General features: G+C 61.5%; 2 protein-coding genes across 8 annotated transcripts in view; both read right to left on the bottom strand.

Annotated features, from left to right (window-relative positions):
* The window catches only part of XXYLT1 (xyloside xylosyltransferase 1), a 40,332-nt gene extending 22,456 nt beyond the window's left edge, over positions 1-17,876 (bottom strand). The window contains exons 1-2 of the mRNA XM_075938309.1: positions 17,541-17,876; positions 8,976-9,123 (exon numbers count right to left, since the gene is read on the bottom strand). Coding sequence (XP_075794424.1) covers positions 8,976-9,123; positions 17,541-17,837 — 445 coding nt within the window. The 5' untranslated portion in view covers positions 17,838-17,876. The remainder of the gene's footprint in view (positions 1-8,975; positions 9,124-17,540) is intronic.
* Positions 17,877-19,483: 1,607 nt separating this feature from the next.
* The window catches only part of ACAP2 (ArfGAP with coiled-coil, ankyrin repeat and PH domains 2), a 109,893-nt gene continuing 101,704 nt past the window's right edge, over positions 19,484-27,672 (bottom strand). For all 7 annotated transcript variants that reach the window (XM_075938311.1, XM_075938313.1, XM_075938310.1 and 4 more), the window contains one exon: positions 19,484-23,717. In XM_075938311.1, the coding sequence (XP_075794426.1) occupies positions 23,614-23,717 (104 nt within the window). In that variant the 3' untranslated portion in view covers positions 19,484-23,613. The remainder of the gene's footprint in view (positions 23,718-27,672) is intronic.

Genomic DNA, 27,672 nt, shown 5'->3' on the forward strand with positions numbered 1-27,672 from the left:
GGCTCCGTGCAACTCGCCCTTTTGCCCACTCACCCAGCCGGGCCCGATGGCACGTCTGCCTACGCCCGGTGCCCACTGCTGGAGACCCTGGTGCATGCACCACTCGGCTCCATCACGCCAGGAACGGCACCTGCCCACCCACCTCTGCGTCCCGCCCTCAGAACAGGCGCTGGCCACGCCAGCAATGGGACCTGCAGTGCACCCCAGCCTTGCAGTAGCCGGGGTCCCCAGCTAGTCACCCTCCCCGCGCCAAGAGACAGGGCTTGCAGCCTGTGGCGGAGGGCTGGGGGAGACAGACTCGCCCGGGCAATTCCAGAGCAACCCGATCCCCGCACTGCACCACATGGTGCTGGTCCCAGCCTTCCTCTCAGTGCTATGGGGGCTCCCAGCCCGCACCCCTGCATCCGGCAGCAACGCTGATTCATCCCTTCACCACAGAAGTTTTATAGTCACCTGAAGAACACCAGCCCCGTGTCCGCCTGTTCTGCAGACGGTCCAGAGCAGTCAGTTAACACCAGCCCCGTGTCCGCCTGTTCTGCAGACAGTCCAGAGCAGTCAGTTAACACCAGCCCCGTGTCCGCCTGTTCTGCAGACGGTCCAGAGCAGTCAGTTAACACCAGCCCCGTGTCCGCCTGTTCTGCAGACAGTCCAGAGCAGTCAGTTAACACCAGCCCCGTGTCCGCCTGTTCTGCAGACAGTCCAGAGCAGTCAGTTAACACCAGCCCCGTGTCTGCCTGTTCTGCACAGTCCAGAGCAGTCAGTTAACACCAGCACCGTGTCTGCCTGTTCTGCACACAGTCCAGAGCAGTCAGTTAACACCAGCCCTGCGTCCGCCTGTTCTGCAGACAGTCCAGAGCAGTCAGTTAACACCAGCACCGTGTCTGCCTGTTCTGCACACAGTCCAGAGCAGTAAGTTAACACCAGCCCTGTGTCCACCTGTTCTGCAGACAGTCCAGAGCAGTCAGTTAACACCAGCCCCGTGTCTGCCTGTTCTGCACACAGTCCAGAGCAGTCAGTTAACACCAGCCCCGTGTCTGCCTGTTCTGCACACAGTCCAGAGCAGTCAGTTAACACCAGCCCCGTGTCTGCCTGTTCTGCACACAGTCCAGAGCAGTCAGTTAACACCAGCCCCGTGTCCGCCTGTTCTGCAGACAGTCCAGAGCAGTCAGTTAACACCAGCCCCGTGTCCGCCTGTTCTGCAGACAGTCCAGAGCAGTCAGTTAACACCAGCCCCGTGTCTGCCTGTTCTGCAGACAGTGCAGAGCAGTCAGTTAACACCAGCCCCGTGTCCGCCTGTTCTGCACACAGTCCAGAGCAGTCAGTTAACACCAGCCCCGTGTCCGCCTGTTCTGCAGACAGTCCAGAGCAGTCAGTTAACACCAGCCCCGTGTCCGCCTGTTCTGCAGACAGTCCAGAGCAGTCAGTTAACACCAGCCCCGTGTCCGCCTGTTCTGCAGACGGTCCAGAGCAGTCAGTTAGCAGCAGCTGCCCAATGGGCAGAATTCCCAGCATGCTCTTGGCCCAGCCCGAGGCATCTGTCAGCCAGGGACATACCTGTAGCAGAAGGGACGGCCAGAGGAGGGGGAGACTGTTTCCTAGGGGGTGGAACAAACTCTCCTGATTAATAACATCTGTAAGGACATTCCACCAAGCTATCCTGCCCCACCAGCAACTCCTGCAGAGTCCATCAGCTAATTAGCAAACTAGGCCATGTGCCAGCCAGCCACTGATAGCAAACCATGCACAGCCCCTGCCCGGCTGCTTCTGCCCTTGCCTGGCTATGGATGGTTTGCCATCAGTGGCTGGCTGGCACGTGGCCTAATCTGCTAATGCCGCAGGTCTGCCCCACAGGCAGCCCGACAGGGCAGCCTCCGCATGGCACACATGGTCGTGCTGGGGTCTGCTCTCCAAACGGAGTGGTGGGGCGACCCCCTTTGTGGGGACCTGGCCGCTCTTTTACCAGTTCACTGGCACTGGTGCAACGGCCAGTGCACAGCCTGACGTTGGCTGCCGCACACGCCAGCGGGTGAATCGTGCGCCCCCCCCCCCCCAGCAGGGCAGATGCCAAGACCCGCCACACGGCAGCAGCACAGGCCTGGCGTGGCTGGGCAGACCGAAACGCTCTGTGCCAAGTGCACACGGCGCATGAAAGGTTTGTTTTGTCAACCCCCAGTGTTCTGCCAGAGCCAGAGGGAAGGTTTCCGCCGCGGCGATGGCCAGCTAGGCCAGGGACGCACGGCTCCGCGCCAGCCTCGACTCAGATTCCACGCGGGGGCCCCCATCTGCCTCCTGCTCTGGGCCCAGCTTCGACCAGCAGCAGCACTGGGGCCCGGCAGCTCGCACGCGCGCCAGGCTGGGTCTGCGGGAGGTTTGCGCTGGCTGGGTGGGGCCGCCAGGCGCTGGGCAGGCCGGCAGCTCGCACGCGCGCCAGGCTGGGTCTGCGGGAGGTTTGCGGTGGCTGGGTGGGGCCGCCATGCGCTGGGCAGGCCGGCAGCTCGCACGCGCGCCAGGCTGGGTCTGCGGGAGGTTTGCGCTGGCTGGGTGGGGCCGCCATGCGCTGGGCAGGCCGGCAGCTCGCACGCGCGCCAGGCTGGGTCTGCGGGAGGTTTGCGCTGGCTGTGTGGGGCCGCCAGGCGCTGGGCAGGCCAGCAGCTCGCACGCGCGCCAGGCTGGGTCTGCGGGAGGTTTGCGCTGGCTGTGTGGGGCCGCCAGGCGCTGGGCAGGCCGGCAGCTCGCACGCGCGCCAGGCTGGGTCTGCGGGAGGTTTGCGGTGGCTGGGCAGGCCGGCAGCTCGCACACGCGCCAGGCTGGGTCTGCGGGAGGTTTGCGCTGGCTGGGTGGGGCCGCCAGGCGCTGGGCAGGCCGGCAGCTCGCACGCGTGCCAGGCTGGGTCTGCGGGAGGTTTGCACTGGCTGGGTGGGGCCGCCAGGCGCTGGGCAGGCCGGCAGCTCGCACGCGTGCCAGGCTGGGTCTGCGGGAGGTTTGCACTGGCTGGGTGGGGCCGCCAGGCGCTGGGCAGGCCGGCAGCTCGCACGCGCGCCAGGCTGGGTCTGCGGGAGGTTTGCGCTGGCTGTGTGGGGCCGCCAGGCGCTGGGCAGGCCGGCAGCTCGCACGCGCGCCAGGCTGGGTCTGCGGGAGGTTTGCACTGGCTGGGCAGGCCGGCAGCTCGCACGCGCGCCAGGCTGGGTCTGCGGGAGGTTTGCACTGGCTGGGCAGGCCGGCAGCTCGCACGCGCGCCAGGCTGGGTCTGCGGGAGGTTTGCACTGGCTGGGTGGGGCCGCCAGGCGCTGGGCAGGCCGGCAGCTCGCACGCGCGCCAGGCTGGGTCTGCGGGAGGTTTGCGGTGGCTGGGCAGGCCGGCAGCTCGCACGCGCGCCAGGCTGGGTCTGCGGGAGGTTTGCGGTGGCTGGGCAGGCCGGCAGCTCGCTCTGGGAGGAGATGGCTCTGCACACTCCTGCTCCGGCTGCTGCTGGCTCAGCCTGGGTGCCTCAAAGGGCACAAGACACGCGGGGATTTCTCTGGGCAGACCCTGGGCTCCGGCTTCATACGTGCACCATGCGCTGCGCACCCGGGGAATTCATGGCCGGGACTCGGGACATGGACAGGTGACTGGCCAGTCGCACCCTTCCAGGTTCTGGTTCATCGGTAGCCGTCCCCGTCCATGGCAGCCCAGCCCGCGGCTGCAGGTCACAACCAACCCCCTTACCGTTCGGCCTGCCGGTGCCAGGCCACTGGGAGCGGCTCTCCCTCCGCCTGCAGCCTGCCACTCGGGCAGACGTGCCACCAGTGGAGCTGGCACTGGAAGAGTCTGGGTACCTCTCCTGCCGGCCTCAGTCTCTGGAGGGGAGGGGGCACTGCGACTCTCTGGGGGGCTGCATCTCTCTGGGGGGTGCTGCGACTCTCGGGGGGGCCCTGAATCTCTCGGGGAGGGCGCTGCGACTCTCTGGGGGCACTGCGTCTTTTGGGGGGCACTGCGTCTCTCAGGAGGGGCCTGCGTCTCTCAGGAGGGGCCTGCGTCTCTCGGGGAGGGGGGTGCTGCATCTCTCGGGCAAATCTTGATTCCCAGCCCATTTTAACCACTGCACCACACTCCCCCCAGCTCAGCAGGGGTGCACCCCCCGGTTCCACGCATGCAGCGGCCTTGCTAACTCAGGGACACAAAACACTGGGAGGCCGCACAAGTCTCCCAAGGTCTGTGAGCATCAACTTCGAAGCCAAACGCTTGTTAACGTGCCCACAGCTCGGGCGCGCTCTGCGGCCAGGCCCCGCTGGCTGGGAGGGCCGGAGACTCAGCGCAGCGGGCGCGCTCTGCAGGCGGGGCAGGGACCGAGGAAGTTCCAGGCCGAGCGGACAGACGGGTCCCAGGAGCAGGGCCCGCGGCTGCCAGAGCCGAGCCCCTTTTCCACGGCTGCCTTGTCTGCCTGTGGATTTATGGCAGCCCCGGTTACACAGTAACGCGGCGCGAGGCCTGGGAATGACGGAGACCAAATCCAGGCGCGCCCATCCAGCGCTTTCCGATGGGAACGGAGAACCGGATCAATACCTGGCTCCGCTCCCACGCCTGCTCCCACGCAGCCGGCCCGCCGGGGCCATGGGTCCTCGGCGCCCCAGGGGCAGGCCGAGAAAAGCAGGAAGTTCACAGCTGGAGCAAATCAGAGGCTGCTGGAAACAGAGACAGGGCCAGGGCCAGGCCCGCTACGTCCTGCTGCCGCTCAGCCTGCTTCCCCGCAGGGGCTTGCGGCGGCCCCGGGCGCACGACGGACGCTCAGCCAGACACAGAGAGCCAACCCCCCCAGGGCCCCGCTCCCCCCCCCCGGGCGCACGACGGACGCTCAGCCAGACACAGCAGAGCCAACCCCCCCAGCGCCCCGCTCCCCCCCCTGGGCGCACGACGGACGCTCAGCCGGACACAGCAGAGCCAACCCCCCCCAGCGCCCCGCTCCCCCCCGGGCGCACGACGGACGCTCAGCCGGACACAGCAGAGCCGACCCCCCCCAGCGCCCCGCTCCCCCCCAGCACCCCGCTCCCCCCCGAGCGCACGACGGACGCTCAGCCGGACACAGCAGAGCCGACCCCCCCCCAGCGCCCCGCTCCCCCCCCCGGGCGCACGACGGACGCTCAGCCGGACACAGCAGAGCCGACCCCCCCCAGCACCCCGCTCCCCCCCGGGCGCACGACGGACGCTCAGCCGGACACAGCAGAGCCAACCCCCCCCAGCGCCCCGCTCCCCCCCCCGGGCGCACGACGGACGCTCAGCCGGACACAGCAGAGCCGACCCCCCCCAGCGCCCCGCTCCCCCCCGAGCGCACGACGGACGCTCAGCCGGACACAGCAGAGCCGACCCCCCCCAGCGCCCCGCTCCCCCCCAGCGCCCCGCTCCCCCCCGGGCGCACGACGGACGCTCAGCCGGACACAGCAGAGCCGACCCCCCCCAGCGCCCCGCTCCCCCCCGAGCGCACGACGGACGCTCAGCCGGACACAGCAGAGCCGACCCCCCCCCAGCGCCCCGCTCCCCTCCGAGCGCACGACGGACGCTCAGCCGGACACAGCAGAGCCGACCCCCCCCAGCGCCCCGCTCCCCCCCGGGCGCCCCCAGCCCCCTTGGAGCCGCAGCTCAGGGCTGTCACCGCGGCAGGCCGCACGCACTGAGGGCTCGCGCCGGCCGGGGCCGCCCAGGGCTCGTGTGGGAAGAAGGGAGGGTCTGGGCCCGCTCCAGGCAGCTCAGCCCACGTGGCCAAGCCAGGCTGGAGCCCTCCCAGGGAATCCCCGGGGGCGCGTGGGAGCACGTTACGGAGGGGCCGACCGCGGGTCCCAGCCCCCGCCGAGCGGGCGTCGGCCAGACCCGCCTCCTGAGGGTCAGTCCGACTCTGGGGGGTGCTCTGGAGTGGGGGGGGAGGGGGCTTTGGGCCTGAAAGTGTAAGAAGGGCGGGGCAGGGCCGGCTCGGGGAGGCAGTGCCTCCGAATGGCCAGCATGGCCCAGCCCCCACCCAGGGACACCCCGAACCGCCCCAGGACCCCACACTCCTCGCCGCCTCCCTTCTCTCCAGCCTGCACCAGGGCTGGTGGGCGAGTGAGCCGCCCAGGAGCTGGGGGAGCAGAGGCTGGGGGGGTGGGGTGAGCTGGGGGAGCAGAGGCTGGGGGGGGCCGTCCAGGCCCTGGGGGAGCAGAGGCTGGGGGGGGCTGCCCAGGCGCTGGGGGAGCAGAGGCTGGGGGGGTGGGGTGAGCTGGAGGAGCAGAGGCTGGGGGGGAGGCTGCCCAGGCCCTGGGGGAGCAGAGGCGGGAGGAGGGGGGGGGCTGCCCAGGCCCTGGGGGAGCAGAGGCTGGGGGGGGGCTGCCCAGGCCCTGGGGGAGCAGAGGCTGGGGGGGGGCTGCCCAGGCCCTGGGGGAGCAGAGGCTGGGGGGGGGGGGCTGCCCAGGCCCTGGGGGAGCAGAGGCTGCGGGAGCGGGGTGAGCTGGGGGAGCAGAGGCTGGGGGGGGGGCTGCCCAGGCGCTGGGGGAGCAGAGGATGGGGGGGCTGCCCAGGTGCTGGGGGAGCAGAGGCTGGGGGGGGCTGCCCAGGCGCTGGGGGAGCAGAGGCTGGGGGGGGCTGCCCAGGCGCTGGGGGAGCAGAGGATGGGGGGGGCTGCCCAGGTGCTGGGGGAGCAGAGGATGGGGGGGCTGCCCAGGTGCTGGGGGAGCAGAGGCTGGGGGGGGCTGCCCAGGCGCTGGGGGAGCAGAGGCTGGGGGGGGCTGCCCAGGTGCTGGGGGAGCAGAGGCTGGGGGGGGCTGCCCAGGCGCTGGGGGAGCAGAGGATGGGGGGGCTGCCCAGGTGCTGGGGGAGCAGAGGATGGGGGGGGCTGCCCAGGCGCTGGGGGAGCAGAGGATGGGGGGGGCTGCCCAGGCGCTGGGGGAGCAGAGGATGGGGGGGGCTGCCCAGGCCCTGGGGGAGCAGAGGATGGGGGGGGCTGCCCAGGTGCTGGGGGAGCAGAGGATGGGGGGGGCTGCCCAGGCGCTGGGGGAGCAGAGGATGGGGGGGCTGCCCAGGCGCTGGGGGAGCAGAGGATGGGGGGGGGCTGCCCAGGCGCTGGGGGAGCAGAGGCTGGGGGGGGCTGCCCAGGCGCTGGGGGAGCAGAGGATGGGGGGGGCTGCCCAGGCGCTGGGGGAGCAGAGGATGGGGGGGCTGCCCAGGTGCTGGGGGAGCAGAGGCTGGGGGGGGCTGCCCAGGTGCTGAGGGAGCAGAGGCTGGGGGGGGCTGCCCAGGCGCTGGGGGAGCAGAGGATGGGGGGGCTGCCCAGGTGCTGAGGGAGCAGAGGCTGGGGGGGGCTGCCCAGGCGCTGGGGGAGCAGAGGCTGGGGGGGGGGCTGCCCAGGTGCTGAGGGAGCAGAGGATGGGGGGGGCTGCCCAGGCGCTGGGGGAGCAGAGGATGGGGGGGGCTGCCCAGGCGCTGGGGGAGCAGAGGATGGGGGGGGGCTGCCCAGGCGCTGGGGGAGCAGAGGATGGGGGGGGCTGCCCAGGTGCTGGGGGAGCAGAGGCTGGGGGGGGGGGCTGCCCAGGCCCTGGGGGAGCAGAGGCTGGGGGGGGGGGCTGCCCAGGCCCTGGGGGAGCAGAGGCTGCGGGAGCGGGGTGAGCTGGGGGAGCAGAGGCTGGGGGGGGCTGCCCAGGCGCTGGGGGAGCAGAGGATGGGGGGGCTGCCCAGGCGCTGGGGGAGCAGAGGATGGGGGGGCTGCCCAGGCGCTGGGGGAGCAGAGGCTGGGGGGGGGGGGCTGCCCAGGTGCTGGGGGAGCAGAGGCTGGGGGGGCTGCCCAGGTGCTGGGGGAGCAGAGGCTGGGGGGAGCTGCCCAGGCGCTGGGGGAGCAGAGGATGGGGGGGGCTGCCCAGGTGCTGGGGGAGCAGAGGCTGGGGGGGGGGCTGCCCAGGCCCTGGGGGAGCAGAGGCTGGGGGGGGGGGGCTGCCCAGGCCCTGGGGGAGCAGAGGCTGCGGGAGCGGGGTGAGCTGGGGGAGCAGAGGCTGGGGGGGGCTGCCCAGGCGCTGGGGGAGCAGAGGATGGGGGGGGCTGCCCAGGCGCTGGGGGAGCAGAGGATGGGGGGGGCTGCCCAGGTGCTGGGGGAGCAGAGGCTGGGGGGGGGGGGCTGCCCAGGCCCTGGGGGAGCAGAGGCTGGGGGGGGGGGGCTGCCCAGGCCCTGGGGGAGCAGAGGCTGCGGGAGCGGGGTGAGCTGGGGGAGCAGAGGCTGGGGGGGGCTGCCCAGGCGCTGGGGGAGCAGAGGATGGGGGGGGCTGCCCAGGCGCTGGGGGAGCAGAGGATGGGGGGGGCTGCCCAGGTGCTGGGGGAGCAGAGGATGGGGGGGGCTGCCCAGGCGCTGGGGGAGCAGAGGATGGGGGGGGCTGCCCAGGTGCTGGGGGAGCAGAGGATGGGGGGGGCTGCCCAGGCGCTGGGGGAGCAGAGGCTGGGGGGGGCTGCCCAGGCCCTGGGGGAGCAGAGGCTGGGGGGGGCTGCCCAGGCGCTGGGGGAGCAGAGGCTGGGGGGGGCTGCCCAGGCCCTGGGGGAGCAGAGGCTGGGGGGGGCTGCCCAGGCCCTGGGGGAGCAGAGGCTGCGGGAGCGGGGTGAGCTGGGGGAGCAGAGGCTGGGGGGGGCTGCCCAGGCGCTGGGGGAGCAGAGGCTGGGGGGGGCTGCCCAGGCCCTGGGGGAGCAGAGGCTGCGGGAGCGGGGTGAGCTGGGGGAGCAGAGGCTGGGGGGGGGCTGCCCAGGCGCTGGGGGAGCAGAGGCTGGGGGGGGCTGCCCAGGCGCTGGGGGAGCAGAGGATGGGGGGGGCTGCCCAGGCGCTGGGGGAGCAGAGGCTGGGGGGGGCTGCCCAGGCGCTGGGGGAGCAGAGGCTGGGGGGGGGCTGCCCAGGCGCTGGGGGAGCAGAGGATGGGGGGGGCTGCCCAGGCGCTGAGGGGGGAGGGGAAGGAGGGGGGGCGAGCAGGGGAGACCTCCCGCGTGACAGCCCCGGCGCTCACCTGCGGGCATGATGCGGTGCATGGCCACGGACAGGAAGAAGATGGAGTCGCTGTAGTAGGCCCCAGAGCCAGCGCTGAAGTGTTTCTGCATGGCCTGCACCACTGGAAACAGCTGCTCTGTCAGCGCGGCCACATCGTGGAACGTCACCTGGGAGACAAAACCACCGTGGGGCTCAGGGCACAGGGTTGCCGGTGCTTAGCCACGAGCCACGCGGACCCTGCTGGACTCCGGGCGCTGCGAATAATTTACACGGATGAGACAGGACAAGGGACTGCTTTTATCTCCGCTGATCAGATGGGGAAACTGAGGCATGGGGCAACAACATGAACTGCCCCATGAGGAACGTGAGGCCACAGAGGAAGTCGGGGGCAGGGCCAGGCGCTGAACACAAGCCCAGCCCCCTTCTCCAACAGGCCAGCGCAGGACTAGGGGCAGGGAGGTAAAACCCGCTTAAGCAGCCAGCCGCTCCCTCCAGCCCGCCGGGGAGAGTCCCCCTGCTCCGTTAGCCATTCACACCCCAGCAGGGGGCCGTGCACTCTGGCTACCGCTGCCAGCCAGCCGCAGGGGGTCAGAGCCGGTGGCACAGCCGGCTCTCTGGGGCCCTGGCCCCACGCTGACGCAGCGAGAATGGGCCGTGGGCCAGTGGCCTGGACTGGCCGGCGGCAAAGCCCCCAGGCAGGTCAGCGCCCGTCCCGGCAGCCCAGGGCCCAGCAGGGCGGATTTCACAGGTGTCACTGCACAGCCTCACCCGCCAGGCCTCTGTAGCAGGGACCCTGCTCCGCCGTCTGTGCAGCCGCAACCGGCAAGGCCCCTGCCCTCCAGACCCAGGGAGCAGCCGGCTCGGCCCTGTGGCGCTCGGCTCACGTGGGACCTTCACCCCCAACCCCCAGCCCGCTGGCAGCCCCCTCCAGAGCTGGGGTGTGGCGCTCACTGCCTGGTGCACCGAACCAGCACAACTCCTGCTCCCCATAGTGCACAGGGCACCGCTAGCCCAGGGTGCGCAGCAGAGACACCCCCAGGCGCAACCCCTCCCCTTCCGGGGGCTGGTGTCTGAGGGCGGACAGCCTCCCCCCACGGCATGCCACAGCCAATCCCCTGGAGGGCGAGAGCCAGGAACACCTGCTCTCTGGCATCCTGCTCAGACACCTCATTCAATTCCGTGTGGCTTGAACCCTCGTGCTGGCCTGTGGCAAAGCCCCAGAGAGGCTGGGCAGCAACGTGCCCACCCCGTGCTACCCACCGCGTGCCTGGAGCCGCGTGCCCGAGGCCAAGGGAGCGGCCGTGCCGAGCGGAGCCCGTGTTCCCAGAGGTACGTCCTCAGCCGCAAGCACGATGTACGCTGGGATGGATCTGCACCAGCGCGCAGCTCACGTCCCAGCCGCGCAGGGAACCAGGGATGTCTCCGGGTGACTCCAGCGCAAGAGGGAGTGGCCTGGAGGACCGAGGTCCCGCTGCATTCCGCACGTACCGGGAAACGGAAACCTTCTGCCAGGGCGCGGGCCCCCAGAACTGCAGACAGCAGCCCGGCCCGGAGGACACAGGCTCTGGACCCAGGGCGTCCAGTTTCTGCCGCTCCCCGGCTCTCCTTCCCGTGCATTCCCCACGCAGCGCTGGCGAGTGAGAACCGGGCGGGGGACCCGGCCTGCGCCTGCGAGGAGCGTTACGCCAGGCTGCTCTCAAATCCCCCTCACTCCTCTCTTCTGCAGACTAAACAGACCCAATCCCTCAGCCACCCCTCGTAGGCCCTGTGCTCCGCGGGGTGTTCTAGAGGGAATGGTGGAGTTTGTGAAGCTGGAGTGTTTGCGACTGCGCTAAATCTATTGCGGGTCGAACCTCGTCTGGCACCCTCGGGACCTGTCCGGTGCCGAAGCAGAGAATTCAGCAGACTACGGGAGATCAGGGCTGGCTAGCAGCACTGGCAACACCAGGCTCTTAGAAGACGTAGGGGGTCAATTAGAGCTAAATCGCAGCACAGAACCCGAGAGCCAGGACTGGCAGCTCTAATCAAACCTTATGGGACTGGGGGAAACTTGGCCACCCATAAGAACATAAGAACGGCCGTGCTGGGTCAGACCAAAGGTCCATCTAGCCCAGTAGCCTGTCTGCCGACAGTGGCCAGCACCAGGTGCCCCAGAGAGGGTGGACCGAAGACAATGATCAAGCGATTTGTCTCCTGTCCTCCCTCTCCAGCCTCTGACAAACAGAGGCCAAGGACACCATTTTATCCCCTGGCTAATAGCCATTTATGGACCTAACCTCCATGAAATTATCTAGCTTCTCTTTAAACTCTATTATAGTCCTAGCCTTCACAGCCTCCTCCGGCAAGGAGTTCCACAGGTTGACTACGCGCTGTGTGAAGAAGAACTTTCTTTTATTAGTTTTAAACCTGCTCCCCATTAATTTCATTTGGTGTCCTCTAGTTCTTCTATTATGGGAACTAATAAATAACTTTTCTTTATCCGCCCTCTCCACACCACTCATGATTTTATAGACCTCTATCATATCCCCCCCCAGTCTCCTCTTTTCTAAACTGAAAAGTCCCAGTCGCTTTAACCTCTCTTCATATGGGACCCGTTCCAAACCCCTAATCATTTTAGTTGCCCTTTTCTGAACCCTTTCCAAGGCCAAAATATCTTTTTTGAGGTGAGGAGACCACATCTGTACACAGTATTCAAGATGTGGGTGCACCATAGTTTTATACAGGGGCAGTAAGATGTTCTGGGTCTTATTTTCTATCCCTTTCCTAATAATTCCTAGCATCCTATTTGCCTTTTTGACCGCCGCTGCACACTGTGTGGAAGTTTTCAGAGAACTGTCCACGATAACTCCAAGATCCCTTTCCTGATTTGTCGTAGCCAAATTAGCCCCCATCATACTGTACGTATAGTTGGGGTTATTTTTCCTGATGTGCATTACTTTACACTTATCCACATTAAATTTCATTTGCCATTTTGTTGCCCAATCACTCAGTTTGGCGAGATCTTCTTGGAGTCCCTCACAGTCTGCTTCTGTCTTGACTATCCTGAACAGTTTGGTATCATCTGCAAACTTTACTACCTCACTGCTTACCCCTTTCTCCAGATCATTTATGAATAAGTTGAGAAGGATCGGTCCCAGGACTGACCCTTGGGGGACCCCACTAGTTACCCCTCTCCATTCTGAAAATTTACCATTTATTCCTACCTTGTGTTTCCTGTCTTTTAACCAGTTCTCAATCCAAGAAAGGACCTTCCCTCTTATCCCATGGCCATGTAATTTACACAAGAGCCTTTGGTGAGGGACCTTGTCAAAGGCTTTCTGAAAATCTAAGTATACTAAATCTACTGGATCCCCCTTGTCCGCATGCTTGTTAACCCCTTCAGAGAACTCTAACAGATCAGTAAGAGTTCCACCCCCCTGCTAAGTGGCCACGTGGGGATCTCGGAACCTGCTGGGCCCTGGTGCCGCCGGACTGGAGCGGCTCAGCCTGTAACAAGCGACATTTGCCAATACGCAGAGTCCCCACGGCGCCAGCGCTGCCGCTGTGCACATGCGCTCGGCAAGCAGACGCCATCCACACAGCGGTGACCATCCTGGGACCAGCCCCCAAGCAGTAAGTGGCGATTCATTAGTTACCCATCCAATGATTCACCCTCCAAAGAGCAGGCAAGTGGGACGCTCCGGCGCTGCTGCCAGCTCCCCCACACCCTGCCAAGGCCCGGCTACGGGGCGTCCTGACCCAGGGAGCCCCCGGCTATGCCCATGCCCTGCCCTGGGCACCCACCCTGCTCTGAGGGGTCCCAGGCTCTCCCCTGGAACTAGCCGCTGCCCAGCCCGTGGCCTGACACCTGCCCCACGGGCTGAGGCGGCCGAGCGGGCCGGGCGCTGTCACGAGCGGCTCTCATCCCGGCCTGCCCCGTGGCTCCAGCCCACGTTTCAGCCCCCGGGGCACCGACCAGGGGCCTGCCCCAGCTGGACGCAGCCCACGTGAGCCGTGGTGCTTCTGAGCAGGGCGGTGGCGTGTGTGGGGAACCCACCTGCAGCCAGCACAAGGCGGGGGGGCTCCCGCAGCCTGCTCCTGGCGGGGGCCGTGGGCTGCTCCCGGGGCAGCAGCGAAGGGGGAGGAACCAGCTCTACTCCGGCCCGGGCACCGCTCCGGGAAGCTCTGGCACAGGGGGAGGGACGCGGGGCCGGGAATGGCCAGGCCAGCTGGGGAAAGCAATGGCAGGTGACGAGCTGAGCTCTGGGCACCGAATCGGGCCCAGTCCTGGCCAGTCGCCCCTGCTCCGCTGGGCCAAGCCCACAAGCACAAGGCTGCCCTTGCCGGGCCTGAGTTACGCACCTGGGGGCAACGGAAACATTTGTGCCCCCCAAACCTGGCGCCCAGCTGAGCCCGACCCTGGGGTGAGGGGAGCTTGAACGTCTTCCCCTACCCCCTCCAGTTTGGGGCCGGGCCCCCGCACGCCAGCGGAGACGGAGGAGGCTCCAGCTAGCAGTGGCAGGCGAGCGGAGGGGGACTAACCCCTGACCCACCTCACTACCCCACTGCCCCTCACTGCAGGCAGGAAATAGAGGGGTAGGGGCCGCGCCCTGGGGCAGGGCACGAGCAGACAGGGCGGCCTCGGCTCTGCCCAGCACCACGGCCCACGCCCAGCACTGTCAGGACTAGCTCTGCCGCGCGCCGGGTCCCCAGCGGCTGCTCACCCTCCGGGAACGTTCCCAGGGGGCTGGAGCCAAACACGGACACAATCCCTCCCCACTCGCCTGCCACAGCCCGACTCCCCAGGGCCTTTCTGGCCCTCGCCCCTGCGGGAAAGCGCCTGCCCCAGGAAGGCCCCTCTCCTGGGCGCTGCCGTCAGGCCAATGCTCGCAGCCGGGGATTCCAACATCCAGTCGGCTGCTTAGAAGAGCCCCCCAGCTCCACGTAGCACCAACGCCGGACGCGGCTGCGTTTGGAGAAACGGCACAGTCCCGAGACTGGAACCCGTGTCCACCCGGCGCTCCTGGGCAGGGGCGCTCGCTCCCCCTGGGCCGGGGAGGCAGGACGGTGCGTTCCCGAAGCTGGGGCCCCTTGTGCTCCCACCTGTGCGGGAACATCCACCGGCGCCAGCTCAGGACACGTCCCCGGACAACCCTTGCTCACGGCAAACGGCTGCCTGTGCCCCTGGCTAGATGCCTTGCCCAGAGCACAGCCCGGGAGAGGCCACCCCAGGGCCGCGCTGGCACCGGAAGCCTGGCCACTGGGCAGCAGCAGCACCAGGCAGGCATCCGCCAGGGCCGGGCAGTCACACGCGCCTGGCCAGGACCCCAGACAAGGGCGTGGAGCAGGCACGGGCTGCGCCGGGCGTGCAGCTGAGCCACCCGGCTTGCTGCAGCCGAGGGAGTCAGACGGAGACGCAGACAGCGCCGGGCGTGCAGCTGAGCCACCCGGCTTGCTGCAGCCGAGGGAGTCAGACGGAGACGCAGACAGCGCCGGGCGTGCAGCTGAGCCACCCGGCTTGCTGCAGCCGAGGGAGTCAGACGGAGACGCAGACAGCGCTGGGCGCAGGCCCTGGCAGAGCCCGAACCCGAGCAGGCCTGTGCACACAGCGGGGCCCCAGAGCGGGGCGCCAGCACTGCGGGGGGGCGGGGCTGAGCTGGGGGAAGCCAGCAGCAGTGTCCTCGTGGGGGCGTTGGAGCCCGGCAGGCAGGAAACCGGTGCTGCAGCGCTGTCAGCAGACGTGCACAAACAGCTCCCGGGCCGGCTCCCACGGGCCCTTCTCCCAGCCGCTCCTCTGGCTCCTGGCTGGCTGTCCTGCCGCGCCCGCGGCCGCACGGTGCGCCAGTGCCACCTGCAGGGCCAGCACCTTCCCCGCAGCCGGGCGCCAGGCCCCACTCGGGGACCTGCTGGGCTGGGCACAGGGCCTCCCCGTGCACTAACGAACCCGGCCTGCTACCTTCCCTGTACAGCCCTGACTAACCCGGCACCCGGCTCCGCCTCGGCTCCCGAAGGACGGCCACGTGACGCCGGAGCCAGCCTCCCAGGCGGGAGCGCCAGCGCCAGGCCAGCGGCCTGGCAAAGCTCCAGGGAGGGACGCAGCTCTAGCAGGGCCCTGCCCGCGCGACAGAACGTATTTATCAGCGGCCTGGGAGAAGTCCCTGAGAAGGCTGCCGCGAAGCCGGGCTCAGGGAGGGGCAGCAATGCGGGGCCATGGCTCTGAGCCCTCGGCGGAAGCGAGCACGTGGAGGAACGGCGAATGCAGGCCAGGCGCACGGGCGGGGGGCGCTACCCTGGCCAGCGCTGACCCCAGCACGATGGGGGTGAGCTCCCAGGGCCGTGCCCTGGCCAAGCGCGGGGGCTGCCCTGGGATGCAGGAGCGGGAGCACTTGGCCCTCAGTGTTTGGCGCTGGCGTGAATCCTGGGCCCGGTTCTGGGGCCCCACGCAGGAGGGCTCAGCCGGCAGAGTGAGCGGGCGGGGGGCACACGTCCCGCGCCGACCCCGAGGGCTCCCTCTGCTTAGCTGAGAGGCAGACGGTGCAGGGCTGGGGGCACAGGCTGGCGTATCTAGCCAGGAACGAGCATTCCCCAGCGCGCGCCGCCCCCCCCAGTCCCGTGGCCACAAGCGGAAGCCCGACAAATGCCGAAGCCTAAGAAACCAGAGTCACTAGCACCGGCACCATTTACCAAGGTGCTTCTCCGGGAAGTAAGGAAACACCAGGGGAGCGAGGGCACCGCCATGGCCAGCGCAGGTGGGACTGCAGCTCCCGGGGCTCCAGGCCAGAGCAGCTCAGATTCCCCTCAGCAGGACCCTGCCCCACTGAGATGCCCGGCAGGTGGCTGGAACGGGCACTGGGCGCTCTCGGGGAGCACGTCCCCTCCCCGGCTGGTTTCCATCGCCGGCAGCCCCGGGAGCTCAGCCGAGTCCAGCCGGCTGTCTCCACATCGGCCTCTTCCTGTGTCCTGAGCGGGCAGCGACAAACCAGGTCAAGCCCTGTAGCCGCGCCCTCTGGTCACAGATCACTCGCCATGAACTGCTCACCCCAAAGCTTCCCTGCCCAGAGGCTCAGCTGACGCCGCCCCCGCCCCTTCCCGCCGCACCAGGAACAGGCGCGCTCCCCACCGGCCGAACACACTGCCCACGGCACACGGCACTGGCAGAGAGAAAGGCTCTTTGGCAACAGCAGCTTCCTGGGGTCCCCCTTGGCAGTTCGTAAGCCCTTGGCCAGCCACCCCCCCGGCCGTGCACGGCCCGACCCGGCATTCACACGATCCGGTCGGCCCTCTGGTGCCAGACAGGCTGATACGGGCCAGATGGACCATTGATCTGACCCAGTCAGGCCGTTCTTACGAGGGGGCAGGGCTGAGCCTCATCCCTCGCCCTCCCCCCGCCCTAGCCACGTGTGGTGCAAGAAAAGGGCTGCAGGTGTATCTGCAGGGCCCCTGGATGCCCCACGTCAGGGCAGAGTGTGTCTGTAGCAAGGGAGCTGCTGACCCTTTGTCCTACAATAGCTGCCCCGCATTAGCGGCCCCAGGAGTGCCCCTGCCCCAGGGCGAGAGCCACACAGCCGGCATGACCCTGGGATGCATCAGCAGGGGAAGAGCGAGGAGGAGGAGTCACCCCGGCACAGGGCACATGCTCAGGCTGCAACATGCGCACCTTGCACAGAGCTGCACCGGCACCTGCACACTGGCCATGCTGCCAAGGCCACACGAGCGCCAGGACCCCCGCCTTGACGGCAACGCTGCAGCACAGCACTGCCCCCCGTTACCGGCTCCTGGATGCAGGGAAATCGGCCTCAGGACGGGGAGAACACCCAGAATAGCCCCCCCACCCCGCTCTTGGTCCTTCTCTCCACAGAGAGGCCAGCGGAACTCAGCTCCCCTCGCGCAGGACACAGCCCGGGACAAGCCGGTCAGGCCCTGCCCCCTCTCGGAGGAGTGGGATGAGAGGGGACAGAGCAGCCTGCGCTGGAGCCCAAGAGCCACAGCTCGGAGCTCGTGGCACAACAGATGGCCGTGCTCCCTCACGGTGCTTTTCAGGGGGCCAAGCTCTGCTGCGGACGCCACTGGAGGCTGGAGGGACGCGCTGTCCATCCGCTGGGCCAAGAGCAGCAGCGACAGAACCTGCGGGTGAGACTCGCGTCCCTGTTCGCCATTGCATCTTGCTTCACCCAGTCCCATCGGCTTCCCTCTTCCTTGCCCCGCCGCCCAGAGCCAGAGCAACATGCAGCCAAGCGAAGGAGACCGGGCAGCAAGGCCCCGGGGGAGAAGCAGGTGGCCTCAGAAGAGATGAGCGTGTGGCGCTGCTGGGGCAGCCAGGCCCAGGTGCGGGACGTTCACATGACGGGGGCTGGGCCACCCACAGCCAGGCCTCGCGGACGCCGGTGGGGAGTCCTGCTCCGGAGCGTGGACATGGGGGCGTCACACGCCAGGGGACAATTTCCCAGCAGGCCACCCCAGGGAGCTACGGGCAGAACTCCGCCCCGCGCCACTTGTGGAACTCCCCGCCGCGTGAGCGCAGGGCTGCGGAGGGGAGAGCAGCACTGGGGGAGAATGAGAAAGCCCCGCCCCCGCCCAGGCCCCGCCCCCGGCCCGCGGGCCGTACCTGGCACGGGAAGGGCAGGCCGGGCAGCAGCGGGCGCAGCAGGTCGCGCATGAGCTCGCGGCTGGCGGGCTCGCTGACGAAGTGCAGGTGCAGCGCGCGGCGCGGCGGGAGTTGCGCGCGGCGCAGCAGGGAGCGCAGCGCGGCCTGGGCGCGGGCCTGCAGCGCGGGGCTCTGCGCCGCGCGCGTGAACATGAGCAGCAGGTGGCGGGCGCGCGGCGCGGGGCGCGGGCCCGGTGCCAGGTAGAGCAGCGCGCCCAGCGCGAGCGCGCCCAGCGCCAGCGGCAGCCACCGGCCCATGGCGCCCCGAGCCCCGCGAGCCCCGCCCCGCCCGGGGGAGGAGCTTCAGCGCCGCGCCCTGGTCCGTGCGTGCAAGGGGCGGGGGAGGCCCCCGCGTGCGTGCAAGGGGCGGGGGAGGGGAGCCCCGCGTGTGTGCAAGGGGCGGGGGCGGGGAGCCTCGCGTGCGTGCAAGGGGAGCCTCGCGTGCGTGCAAGGGGAGCCCCGCGTGCGTGCAAGGGGCGGGGGAGGGGAGCCCCGCGTGTGCAAGGGGCGGGAGAGAGGCCCCCGCGTGCGTGCAAGGGGCGGGGGAGGGGAGCCCCGCGTGCGTGCAAGGGGCGGGGGAGGGGAGCCCCGCGTGCGTGCAAGGGGCGGGGGAGGGGAGCCCCGCGTGCGTGCAAGGGGCGGGGGAGGGGAGCCCCGCGTGCGTGCAAGGGGCGGGGGAGGGGAGCCCCGCGTGTGCAAGGGGCGGGGGAGGGGAGCCCCGCGTGCGTGCAAGGGGCGGGGGAGGGGAGCCCCGCGTGTGCAAGGGGCGGGGGAGGGGAGCCCCGCGTGCGTGCAAGGGGCGGGGGAGGGGAGCCCCGCGTGTGCAAGGGGCGGGGGAGGGGAGCCCCGCGTGCGTGCAAGGGGAGCCCCGCGTGTGCAAGGGGCAGGGCGCTGCCAAGGCTAGAGCTTGGGGCCCTGTGCTGGGCGCTGCCTTTGTCCGGTCCGATGCTTCCTGCCCCCGAGCATCGAGCGGCTGCGATAACCCGGCGGGCTCCTGCCTACGAGCCTTCGCACGCGCGGCTCAGCGGGGCCGGGGCGCTGGGAACAGGCTGACCCGCTTCGTGCAGCGCCCCCGAGCCGAGCAGGGACCCGCGAAGAGTTTTCCTGCTGGGCAGCAGCTGGGGAGTCACAAAGGAAAACCTGCCTCTTGTCCCCACGCGCGGCCCAGCCCGACCCACCCTGGCCCCTTCCTACACCCAGCGCGTTTCTCGCCTCCCCCCCCCAGTCCACTTTCCCTTCACTCCCCCCGTGGCATTTATCCCCCTACAGGGATTACCAGCCCACCCAAGAGACCACTTGCTCCTCCCCCCGGCACAGACCCCCACCAGGGGCTCATGGAGCAGACGTAAGAAAGGCTCCCAGTACCCAACCCCAGCCTGGTTCAGCGAAGCCGGAACACAGGAGTCCTGCTGGCCCCTCTCACTCAGGCCAGAGCCTAATTGTGACACACTCGCCATGGGGCAGGCACCATGGTCAGCACTGGAGACTGACATACTCCAGCACGCTCACACACAGCACAATCTTCAGAGGTTTCGGTTGTTGTCAAGCCTTATGACTTGGCCAAATGTGGGTGGACTTTCATGGGGAAGGCAAAAGGCCCATCTCTCACACCAAGACCTGTTCCCTCATCAAATTCCAACTCCTCCAGCCAAAGGATCAGGGTGCAGGCGCATTTCAAAGCAAAAAAAAAAGAAAAAACCTGCAAAATTCCTAGACTCCGCAGGAGAGGCTCCTGTTCCCTCCCACTCAGCAAGTGGAAGCTTTCCTCTGCCACAGTACCTGCCACCACTTACCTTTGACTCTCAGGCAAACTGGGAATAGACAGCTGCTTGCTTTCAAGCTGTATTGGCTTGTAGTCCCGAGACTATGGAAGAGCCTGGACAGATATAGACGTTTCATCAGGGTTTGCAGCATACAAAGTCTTTATTCAAGTATAGTATTTACAATTCTTACACAATGTACATAGAGTAACTAGAAAGATATGCATTTCTCTCCCTTTACAATGAAACTACAATAAAACTACATTCAAGTTTTTGATACAAAGTCTGTAGACTTATTAAATGCGAAGTCGGGCTGGTTATACATTCTTTACAATTATGCATTTAGAAAACAAAAAAAATCACAAGTGACTATAAGCATTTACTGGAATGGTTCAAAACACTGTCTAATAGAGTTACTCAGGGATAGGTACAGAAAGTCATTTATCACTCCAAACAGACTAACCTTCCAGCCTGAGAAAACCTAGGTTGACTCCTCAGTAATTACTATCATAACACGGGGAAAAGTCAGATCTTCAGTTAAAAATCAGGTGGGAATTTTCCTCCCTTACGATCTCCATCCACGGGTGGAGAAGAAGAAATACAGTACATAGACAAGTAAAGAAAGAACGGGGCAAGGGGGGGAATGCAAATAAGTACATTCATGTCTTCCCCCCACCAGATCCATAGATAGTTGAGCGACTGTTTTAGAAGGGTATATTTGTACAAACAGATATTATACCGAGACATTTGTGCGTGTCAGGCGGAACTCTGTGCAAAGGGATATCAACCATAGCATTGTATTTAACAGAGGAAATATTCCTTGCCTGTGTGTAGGTGGATGAACACTGGATGTTTTCAGAATTCGCTTTTAAAACGCTTTCAGTGTCTTACTCAGTTTCATGTTGTTACAACTTTCATGCCTTGGATTCAAGGTATTTGAATGTTTTAATTTTATGAAATGGTCCTTTTGTGGTTCTTGGCACCATTCAGAGATATTATTAAAATGCATACTTCACATGCACGTTTGTTAAAAACAGGATTTCAGTGCTTCCCAGTAGCTGTCTATACACTGAGACATTATAGCACAATACCTTTCTTCTTGGTCTCATGTAATGCACCAATGCTTACAGATAACTGCTACACATCAAAGGGATTTCTAATAATTCAGACAATATGCTGAGGGTACCAGTCAGGATTCAGAGCAAGAGACTCCACTTTAGATGGAGAATTTACTGACAAACCAACAGGACTGAGAGGAGGTTTGTTTACATGGAGACAGGGCTGACAATGAATTCCGACCCGTGATAGGTACAGAGAGTATCTTCCAACATACCATGAACGTATAAATCATGAAGAGCACAAACTGAAGCCCAGCACCTAGGATTTCTATGAGGTTGAGATTAGGTCCCGTATGTACAGGCGAGTAAACTAAATTCTCCGTGTATCAATGAACTGAAGTGCCTGTTCCACCAGCAACAGGAGTGAAAGCAAAGCAAAATTTCTACTGGATTCACTAGCTCCTGGAAAAGGAGAATGATTGCAGTATGTCAAGTGGCATAAAATTCAGCGGAGTACAGAAATACCTGAATGTATACGCATTGTACCGACAGTAACTGAAAACAGGAAGTCATCAAAGTAAGTATTGACTGCAATGAAACATCACAGACACCCGTTTGAACCAGCAGGTGTCCTAAGCAAATCATAACAAAACAAAGTGTGCTAATGCATGATGTGCTTTTTCATAGTTACTCATTCCAGAAATCTTTCTGCACATCTGGCCTACCTGGACCAGAGTAAAGAGAACAAAAGCCTTCAGTAGGGGAGCCAATACTAGGTTTCACACCATTTTACAATGATAAATCAATTTAAAGCTGTGCTAAGAAAATGTGTGCTGCCTTCTTCACAGATTAAGGTCACTTGTGTTCCATAGCTATATGAAAGCATGAACTGCAACTAAAATTCCCCATGACTTGGCACGTGGTTCAGCCAATACTAAAGCGCAATGCAATCTTACTGCATGCACACAATTCAAGTTAGAGTCAGATTCACCTCAAAGCCGGAGTGGAAATTTCCTAATACAATTGGTCATAAAAGCAGCCTGCAAGGCACAGATTTGCCCTCAAGCACCATCTCTGTAGCCAGGGGTCAACAGTACTCTGTCCTGCTAACTGGACACTTGATCTCGCTAGGCACCAGAAACTTTCAAAGCATGTCAGCAGGCCAGTGGTCACAACAATGCTCTTCTGGCAAACACAAAGGCCAAGGAACAACCTGCCAAAACGCTTCCCAGTTTTCACCATCTCTCGGGCGCCTCTCAGAGCTCTTGCAGACAATCCACAGACCAGCATAAAGGTCACCATTCCCTGCCTAGCGCGGGTGAGTAACGCTGCAGGGGCTCCATGCAGCCACGGAACAAGGGAGCCGGGCTCCAGTCACAGCAGCATTTGTTAGGGAAGAGGACAAGGCAGCTCTAGTCAGACCTGTGATCTAAAATGTGTACTCGGTATTGGACACATCCTACCCAGCGTCCCAGCTACAGACACGGAAGCTTCCCCTCTCTACGCGCTACTAACGTCCAAGACAGAATAGAATGCTGCTGCATGACAGATCGGGATGCCTGCAAGCCTTCTCCAGGAAGCCATTCCTGTTAACAAAGCTTTTGAGACTCATTTGTAAGCAGCAAACTCAAACTTATTTCTGTCCAAAAAAATGCAGTTAAAAAGGGCCCCAATTTACTTGGTTTAAAGTAAGTAGGCTACAAATGAGTCAATGATAAGACTGTAAAATGTATCAATTTACCACAGGAATCTCCTGGACACTTTCTGCAGCATGAAGATCTTGTTCTGGTATCAAAGATCTTCCGTGTATTTTATTTTGATTAGATATTTACTGCACAAGAATAAATCTCTGAAACAGCTGTCTGAAATTCAACGTGCCAGGAAAAGCCTGATTTGATCACACATGTACACAGATTTAGAAAACCTTTTCTGTATTTGCACTGTTACAAGCCAATTTTTAAAAATCTCACTTCTTGCTAAAGTAAATATTAGCAGCACTATAGCACATTGTTTGGAACAGCAGAGGCAGATTACAGGACGCATGCAGTAGTTTGAAAGAACTACCTAGAAATCCTTCTTACACTGCTCAAAGTGCCAGCTAATGGAGAATCAGTAAGCCTCTGATGCTTTGGGGAATTCTCTCTCTATATGCTACGAGCTGTAAACACACAGATCATCCTTCCTGTACATCACGTACACGTGCAGACAGACAGACTGCGGTGTGGAGCCCGCTGCAGAGTTCTTGTGGCTGCCAATAGAGTGCAGAGCAGCGGAACAGTGAAACTTCTGGGTTTTCTACGACATGGCCTACATTAGTGAGCGTAGGTGCACAGACTATACTGTGGCAGGCTCTGGCCAGATGGCTGCATCACGTGTGTGTTTTAAATGTTTTTATTGGGAACAATACATACTGACAGCTGGCCGGGGAGCAAAGCACCCTTGAATACTATGCCTGTCCTGTAATGATGCCCTGCTTGGCTCACTTAGTTATCTTCTCCTCCCTAATTCCAGCATTTGTGATGCATTCTGAGGCCAGCCAGTGTAATGCATTAAACACAAATCTTGATGGCATTAGATCAAATTTACTCCGAAGGGAAGGTTCCCCAGAGAATGTGTTCACAGCACGTACTAATGTAAACAGGGGAGTGCCTGCTCTTCAGACAGTAGGGCCTCTAGGGTGCAGTGGTCACTGGGCTAGCAGCAGGCACGGCTTGGGCACAGTCAGCTGGGAAAGAGCCTGCGACAATGTTAGCAGTGATGGGGCGTGTATGTCGTGGGCAGGTCTGCCAAAGGGGAGTTCAGGCAGGTGACCCCATCCAAAGATGCTGGAGGGAAGGGCAGGCTGGTCCTTGTCTGCCGTCAGGAGACGGAGGCTGCAGATCACAGCTAGGCAGAAGGTCTGGGCCATCCCACAGCACACACAGGTTATGAGTTCTGCAACCGTCCCAGCCTCTGCCAGCAACCAAATCCTGCTTCCCCAGGGGAACCGCCCCCCCCCCCCCCCAGCTTGAGGCAGCACCCCGCTGGTGAGGGATTCACTCTGAAGCACACGCGGCACATTCCTGCCCAGCCTAAGGCTGCACTGCAGTGGCCACTCAACCCAGACTGCCCAAGAGCTAACCGCAAGCACAGTGACAGGAGCAGAACAAAAGGAAAGACTGCTGCGCTATAAGCATTAGAGAACCACCAGGTTTTGTTCTTTTCCTTCTCAGACACTCAAGACTTCTGTGAATCTGATTGCTGAAAACGGTTTAGCTTCTCAGGATTATTGGACGCCATTTGGGAAAAATCACGAAAAATGTCCTGGTAAGTTTCATCTCCTGGGTAGAAGAAAAAATAAATTAGGAAAATGTTTCTAAAACATTTCTCACGACGACTCACACCATGCATCATCTCATGAATGTCCCAGTGATTACGGCAGAACACTTACATGTTTGTATAACAGATTGTTTGTTCACGTACGGCATAACATTGATTGGTGACATCACCTCTCAGACTGGTTAGCTCCATGCACATTTTGTAAAAGCAAATTAAACAAAGCCAAACTATACCTGAAAACAGTGCCTCAAAGGCAGCCACACAGAGGAAAGTTCAAAGTTAGAGAGATGCAAGCATTTTAAAGCAATGTAAAAGAAAACATGTTTAAAACAGAAAGAATAAAATCATTATTTTAAAAAGGAAATAGTCAGAGGTTCTCTCAAACAGATCTATGGCAGAAATAAGGGGTGAAGAAAAAGTCCATAACCAGCAAGTACATAAGATAAGGATTATTAGCTAGTACATAATAGAACACTTAGCAGCAAGTAGGGCTCTACCAAATTTACAGCCATGAAAAATGTGTTACAGCCCATGAAATCTGGTCTTGTGTGGCTTTAACCTATTCTCTAAAGGTTTCCTAGAGGAGACCCGACCCGCGTTGCTCAAACTGGGCTCCTGACCCAAAAAGGAGCAGTGGGCGGGCTGCAGGTTGTGAGGAGTGGGGAAGATCACAGCATTGCCACCTTACTTCTGCACAGAGGCCAGCATGCAGCTCTTGGCTGGGCGCCCCACTCTGCAGGCAGCGCTGCCCGTAGCAGCAAGGGTGGCAATACCACAGCAGGCTATCCATGGGCGGCAGCTCTGCCGTCAGCCAGGCTCCCAGCTAGTAGCCGCCAACCTCCAACTGCCCAGCACTGAAGCTGCCAGTAAGGGTGACAGTACCACAACCCTCCTCATAATAACCTTGTGACACTCCCCCCTCCCCAAACTCCTTTCTGGGTCAGGCCCCTACAGTTACGCCCACAGGACATTTCAGAGTGAAATAGCTGAAATAATAAAACTGACGATGTTTAAAATCCTATGACTGTGAAATTGGCAGGGCCCTGCGTATAAGAGCAGAGTGGCTTCCTATATTACTGAGGAAATTCAAGTTTGCAAGTGCTGGTGCGTTAGTATCTGAGTAGGCAAACTGGCATTTTGTTTTATTTTTCAATGCAACATTTAACATGCACGTGCCTTACACCTGGGAACCTCGCTAGTCTACACTAAGACAATGACCCATTGCTGACCACGGCTTTTCACCCAGGCCCCTTCATTTGAACAGGCACTCTCAGAAGTGACATTGACCAGAACAAAATAGAAATAGCGGCAGGGCTTACATCATAAAATGTAGTCATTCAGAAATTGCCCCAGCTCTAAAAATAAGCACAATCACTAGCACATTTTAAAAAGGGAACTTCCTTTCAGTTTTTGGGTTTAGCGCCAAGCACTTTTGAAAATCTGAACCCACACACAGCATGTTTGCTCATTGCAGCTTCTAATTACTTCTACTGAGAGGCAAGCAAACAATCAAACTGGAGTCCTGATCATTCATCAGGAGAACTACACTAAAGAACTGACCACATCTAATGCATGTACTCAATTAACAGCACAGCAGAAATAAAAGGAAATCAATCCCATTGGTAAACTAGTGCTGCATTGCAGTTAACATTTCTAGTTCTGCCTCAAAAAAACCTGTTTCTGCAAGAAACTAGGGGGCTGCACTCCCTGCTCGCTATGCCTGCCAACCCCCTCTCTGGGGGTAGGGCAGGGAACGGGCCGAGGCCTCGCCAGCCCCTGCGCTTTCCCCCCAGCCACCAAAGGGGCAGGGAGGCCGGGCCAAGGCCTTGCCAGCTCGGCTCTCTCCCTCTGGCTGCTGGGATGAGGGCAGCCCTGGCTCCCCGCTGAGCACTGGGGAGGAGGGAGGCTGCGGCATGGCGGGGCTGGCTCCTCAGCACTGGGGAAAGGGGAGGGGGGAGGAAGGGAGAAGGCAGGTAGGACGCAGAGAGACGTGATGACGTCGCTCTGTCATCCCATAGGAACATTTTTTATATAGGGAGACAGATATTTTGGGCTATTCTGGATTTTAAAAAGTATCTCATACAAAAATAGACAAGGAAAATAAAGTGTCCCTTAGGTTGGCATGCTGCTCGAAAATACTTAATACTGCCCCTCTTGTAAAACAGCATTTTACATTGAACTCTGGAAAGGCCCTTTCCAAGCCAATTGTCGCTAAAGTGCAGATTTGTAATACAAAAATACTATATCACTGCTTAACCATTCCAAACAAAACAACACGCAAGGCACACACCGAACAGTTCAGAAGACAGGAAAGAGAGAGGCAGATGCCCAGTAACAGACTTTCTGTAGCACCGAAAGGTGAGTACTCTCAAGTATTACACAAGGCATTAAGGATGGTAAGGATTAGTCGACTATCCAATAAGCATTTGCTTCTCAGATAGGGTTCATCTAGACTACGGGGAACAGTCAAAAGAAGATATGCAAATTCTGCAGGAATTTGCATATCTTCTTCGGATTGCACTTTCAAAAGAGGAGCCTCAGCATTTCAAAGGGGCAGCACGTCAAGCCTGGGGTTAGCTGGGGACTCTTGTACATTTCAAAGCATGCACCTGCAGCCAGGGCCAGCGGAACTTCCCGCTGGCCCGGGCTGTACACGGAGTTCCACATTCCTCCTTTGAAATGTACAAGAGCCCGCTGACCCCGGGATGCGGAAGTGCCTGTCGACTACTCGACTAGTCAATTAACTGCAATTTAACATCCTTACAAGGACTAGTACCATGGAGTATATGGCTTCCACCGCCAGCAATGTGTATTTTGTATATTAAGTACGTTTTGGAAGACCCATTGTACCATGCAAAGTAATGTATATGTTCCTTCAATAGTTCAAACCAACTGTACGTGTTCACACCAAAAATATGGTGCTTAGAGAAGCTAATCGGTAGTTTCACTGACTTCATGGCTTGGGTACGTGGATACTGCAGTCGGAGGTGTGGATGCAGCTCAGGTCAGCACACCAGCAGTAACTATAATCTAGCTGGTACAGCTAAAAGAAGCCAACACAACCTAGCCACACGGATCTTTGGTGCAGCCCAGCAACACCAGTGGGCACCACGGGTTCCAGGCAGGTTTGTACAGTCTGTGCTGAAGTCCGTGCCACCGTGCGGTCATTATTTTTAGCCACAGTCTCATTACAGCTTGCACAGCTATGGCTCCCTGAGCACACTCACACCTTAGAATACACACATGGCCATTTCTTTCTTTCCCTTTAAAATGAAAATGGAATTGAGAACTAGGTAGGGAGGCTGTTCCCCACAGCCTACCAATGAAATAGCATGCATCTCGCTGGCAGTTAATGCCACTGGCTAACTGTTGGGCAGTCAAAGGGGTGGACTTCCCTTTACTCAGCAGAAGTGCCTGCACTATTTTTGATTAACGTCAAAGCCTTTTATATGAATTTAAACCACAATTCCAAGAAAATACACAAGGTTGAAAATCCACCCCGAGGAGGTCTGTTAACGCTAGGTTTCTGAATACTGGATTATTATGTGGTATTTATGGGCATACTTACGAGATATTGGTATATGGTTTGATCTGCGGGCAAGGCACTTATTCACAAGCAATCACTTAGAAGTGAATGGCATAAGCGTTTTGCTAGACCAACACCAGAGTGTTTAGCACTTTGCAGGAATAAGCCCTTGAAGCAGGATGGTTTTCCTTTAACTAAGTTCCCTGACTGGTGGCCATTTAAGTCAGATTTAACCAAAACCAGCCAACCCACTTGAGTTCTATTATTGCTTTCCTTTAAGATGAGTTTAAATAAGTCCCCCGTAATATACGTGGTTTGTCCAAATACAAGTTTAGACATGAGGCGTAAGAGGTAAGATTTGCCCATGAATTATTTGGATGTACTTGCCATGTGGGATATTTTGCTTCTTAACACCAATTGGAACAGATGCA

The sequence above is a fragment of the Pelodiscus sinensis genome, chromosome 10 (assembly GCF_049634645.1).
Source record: "Pelodiscus sinensis isolate JC-2024 chromosome 10, ASM4963464v1, whole genome shotgun sequence".
NCBI lineage: Eukaryota > Metazoa > Chordata > Testudines > Trionychidae > Pelodiscus > Pelodiscus sinensis.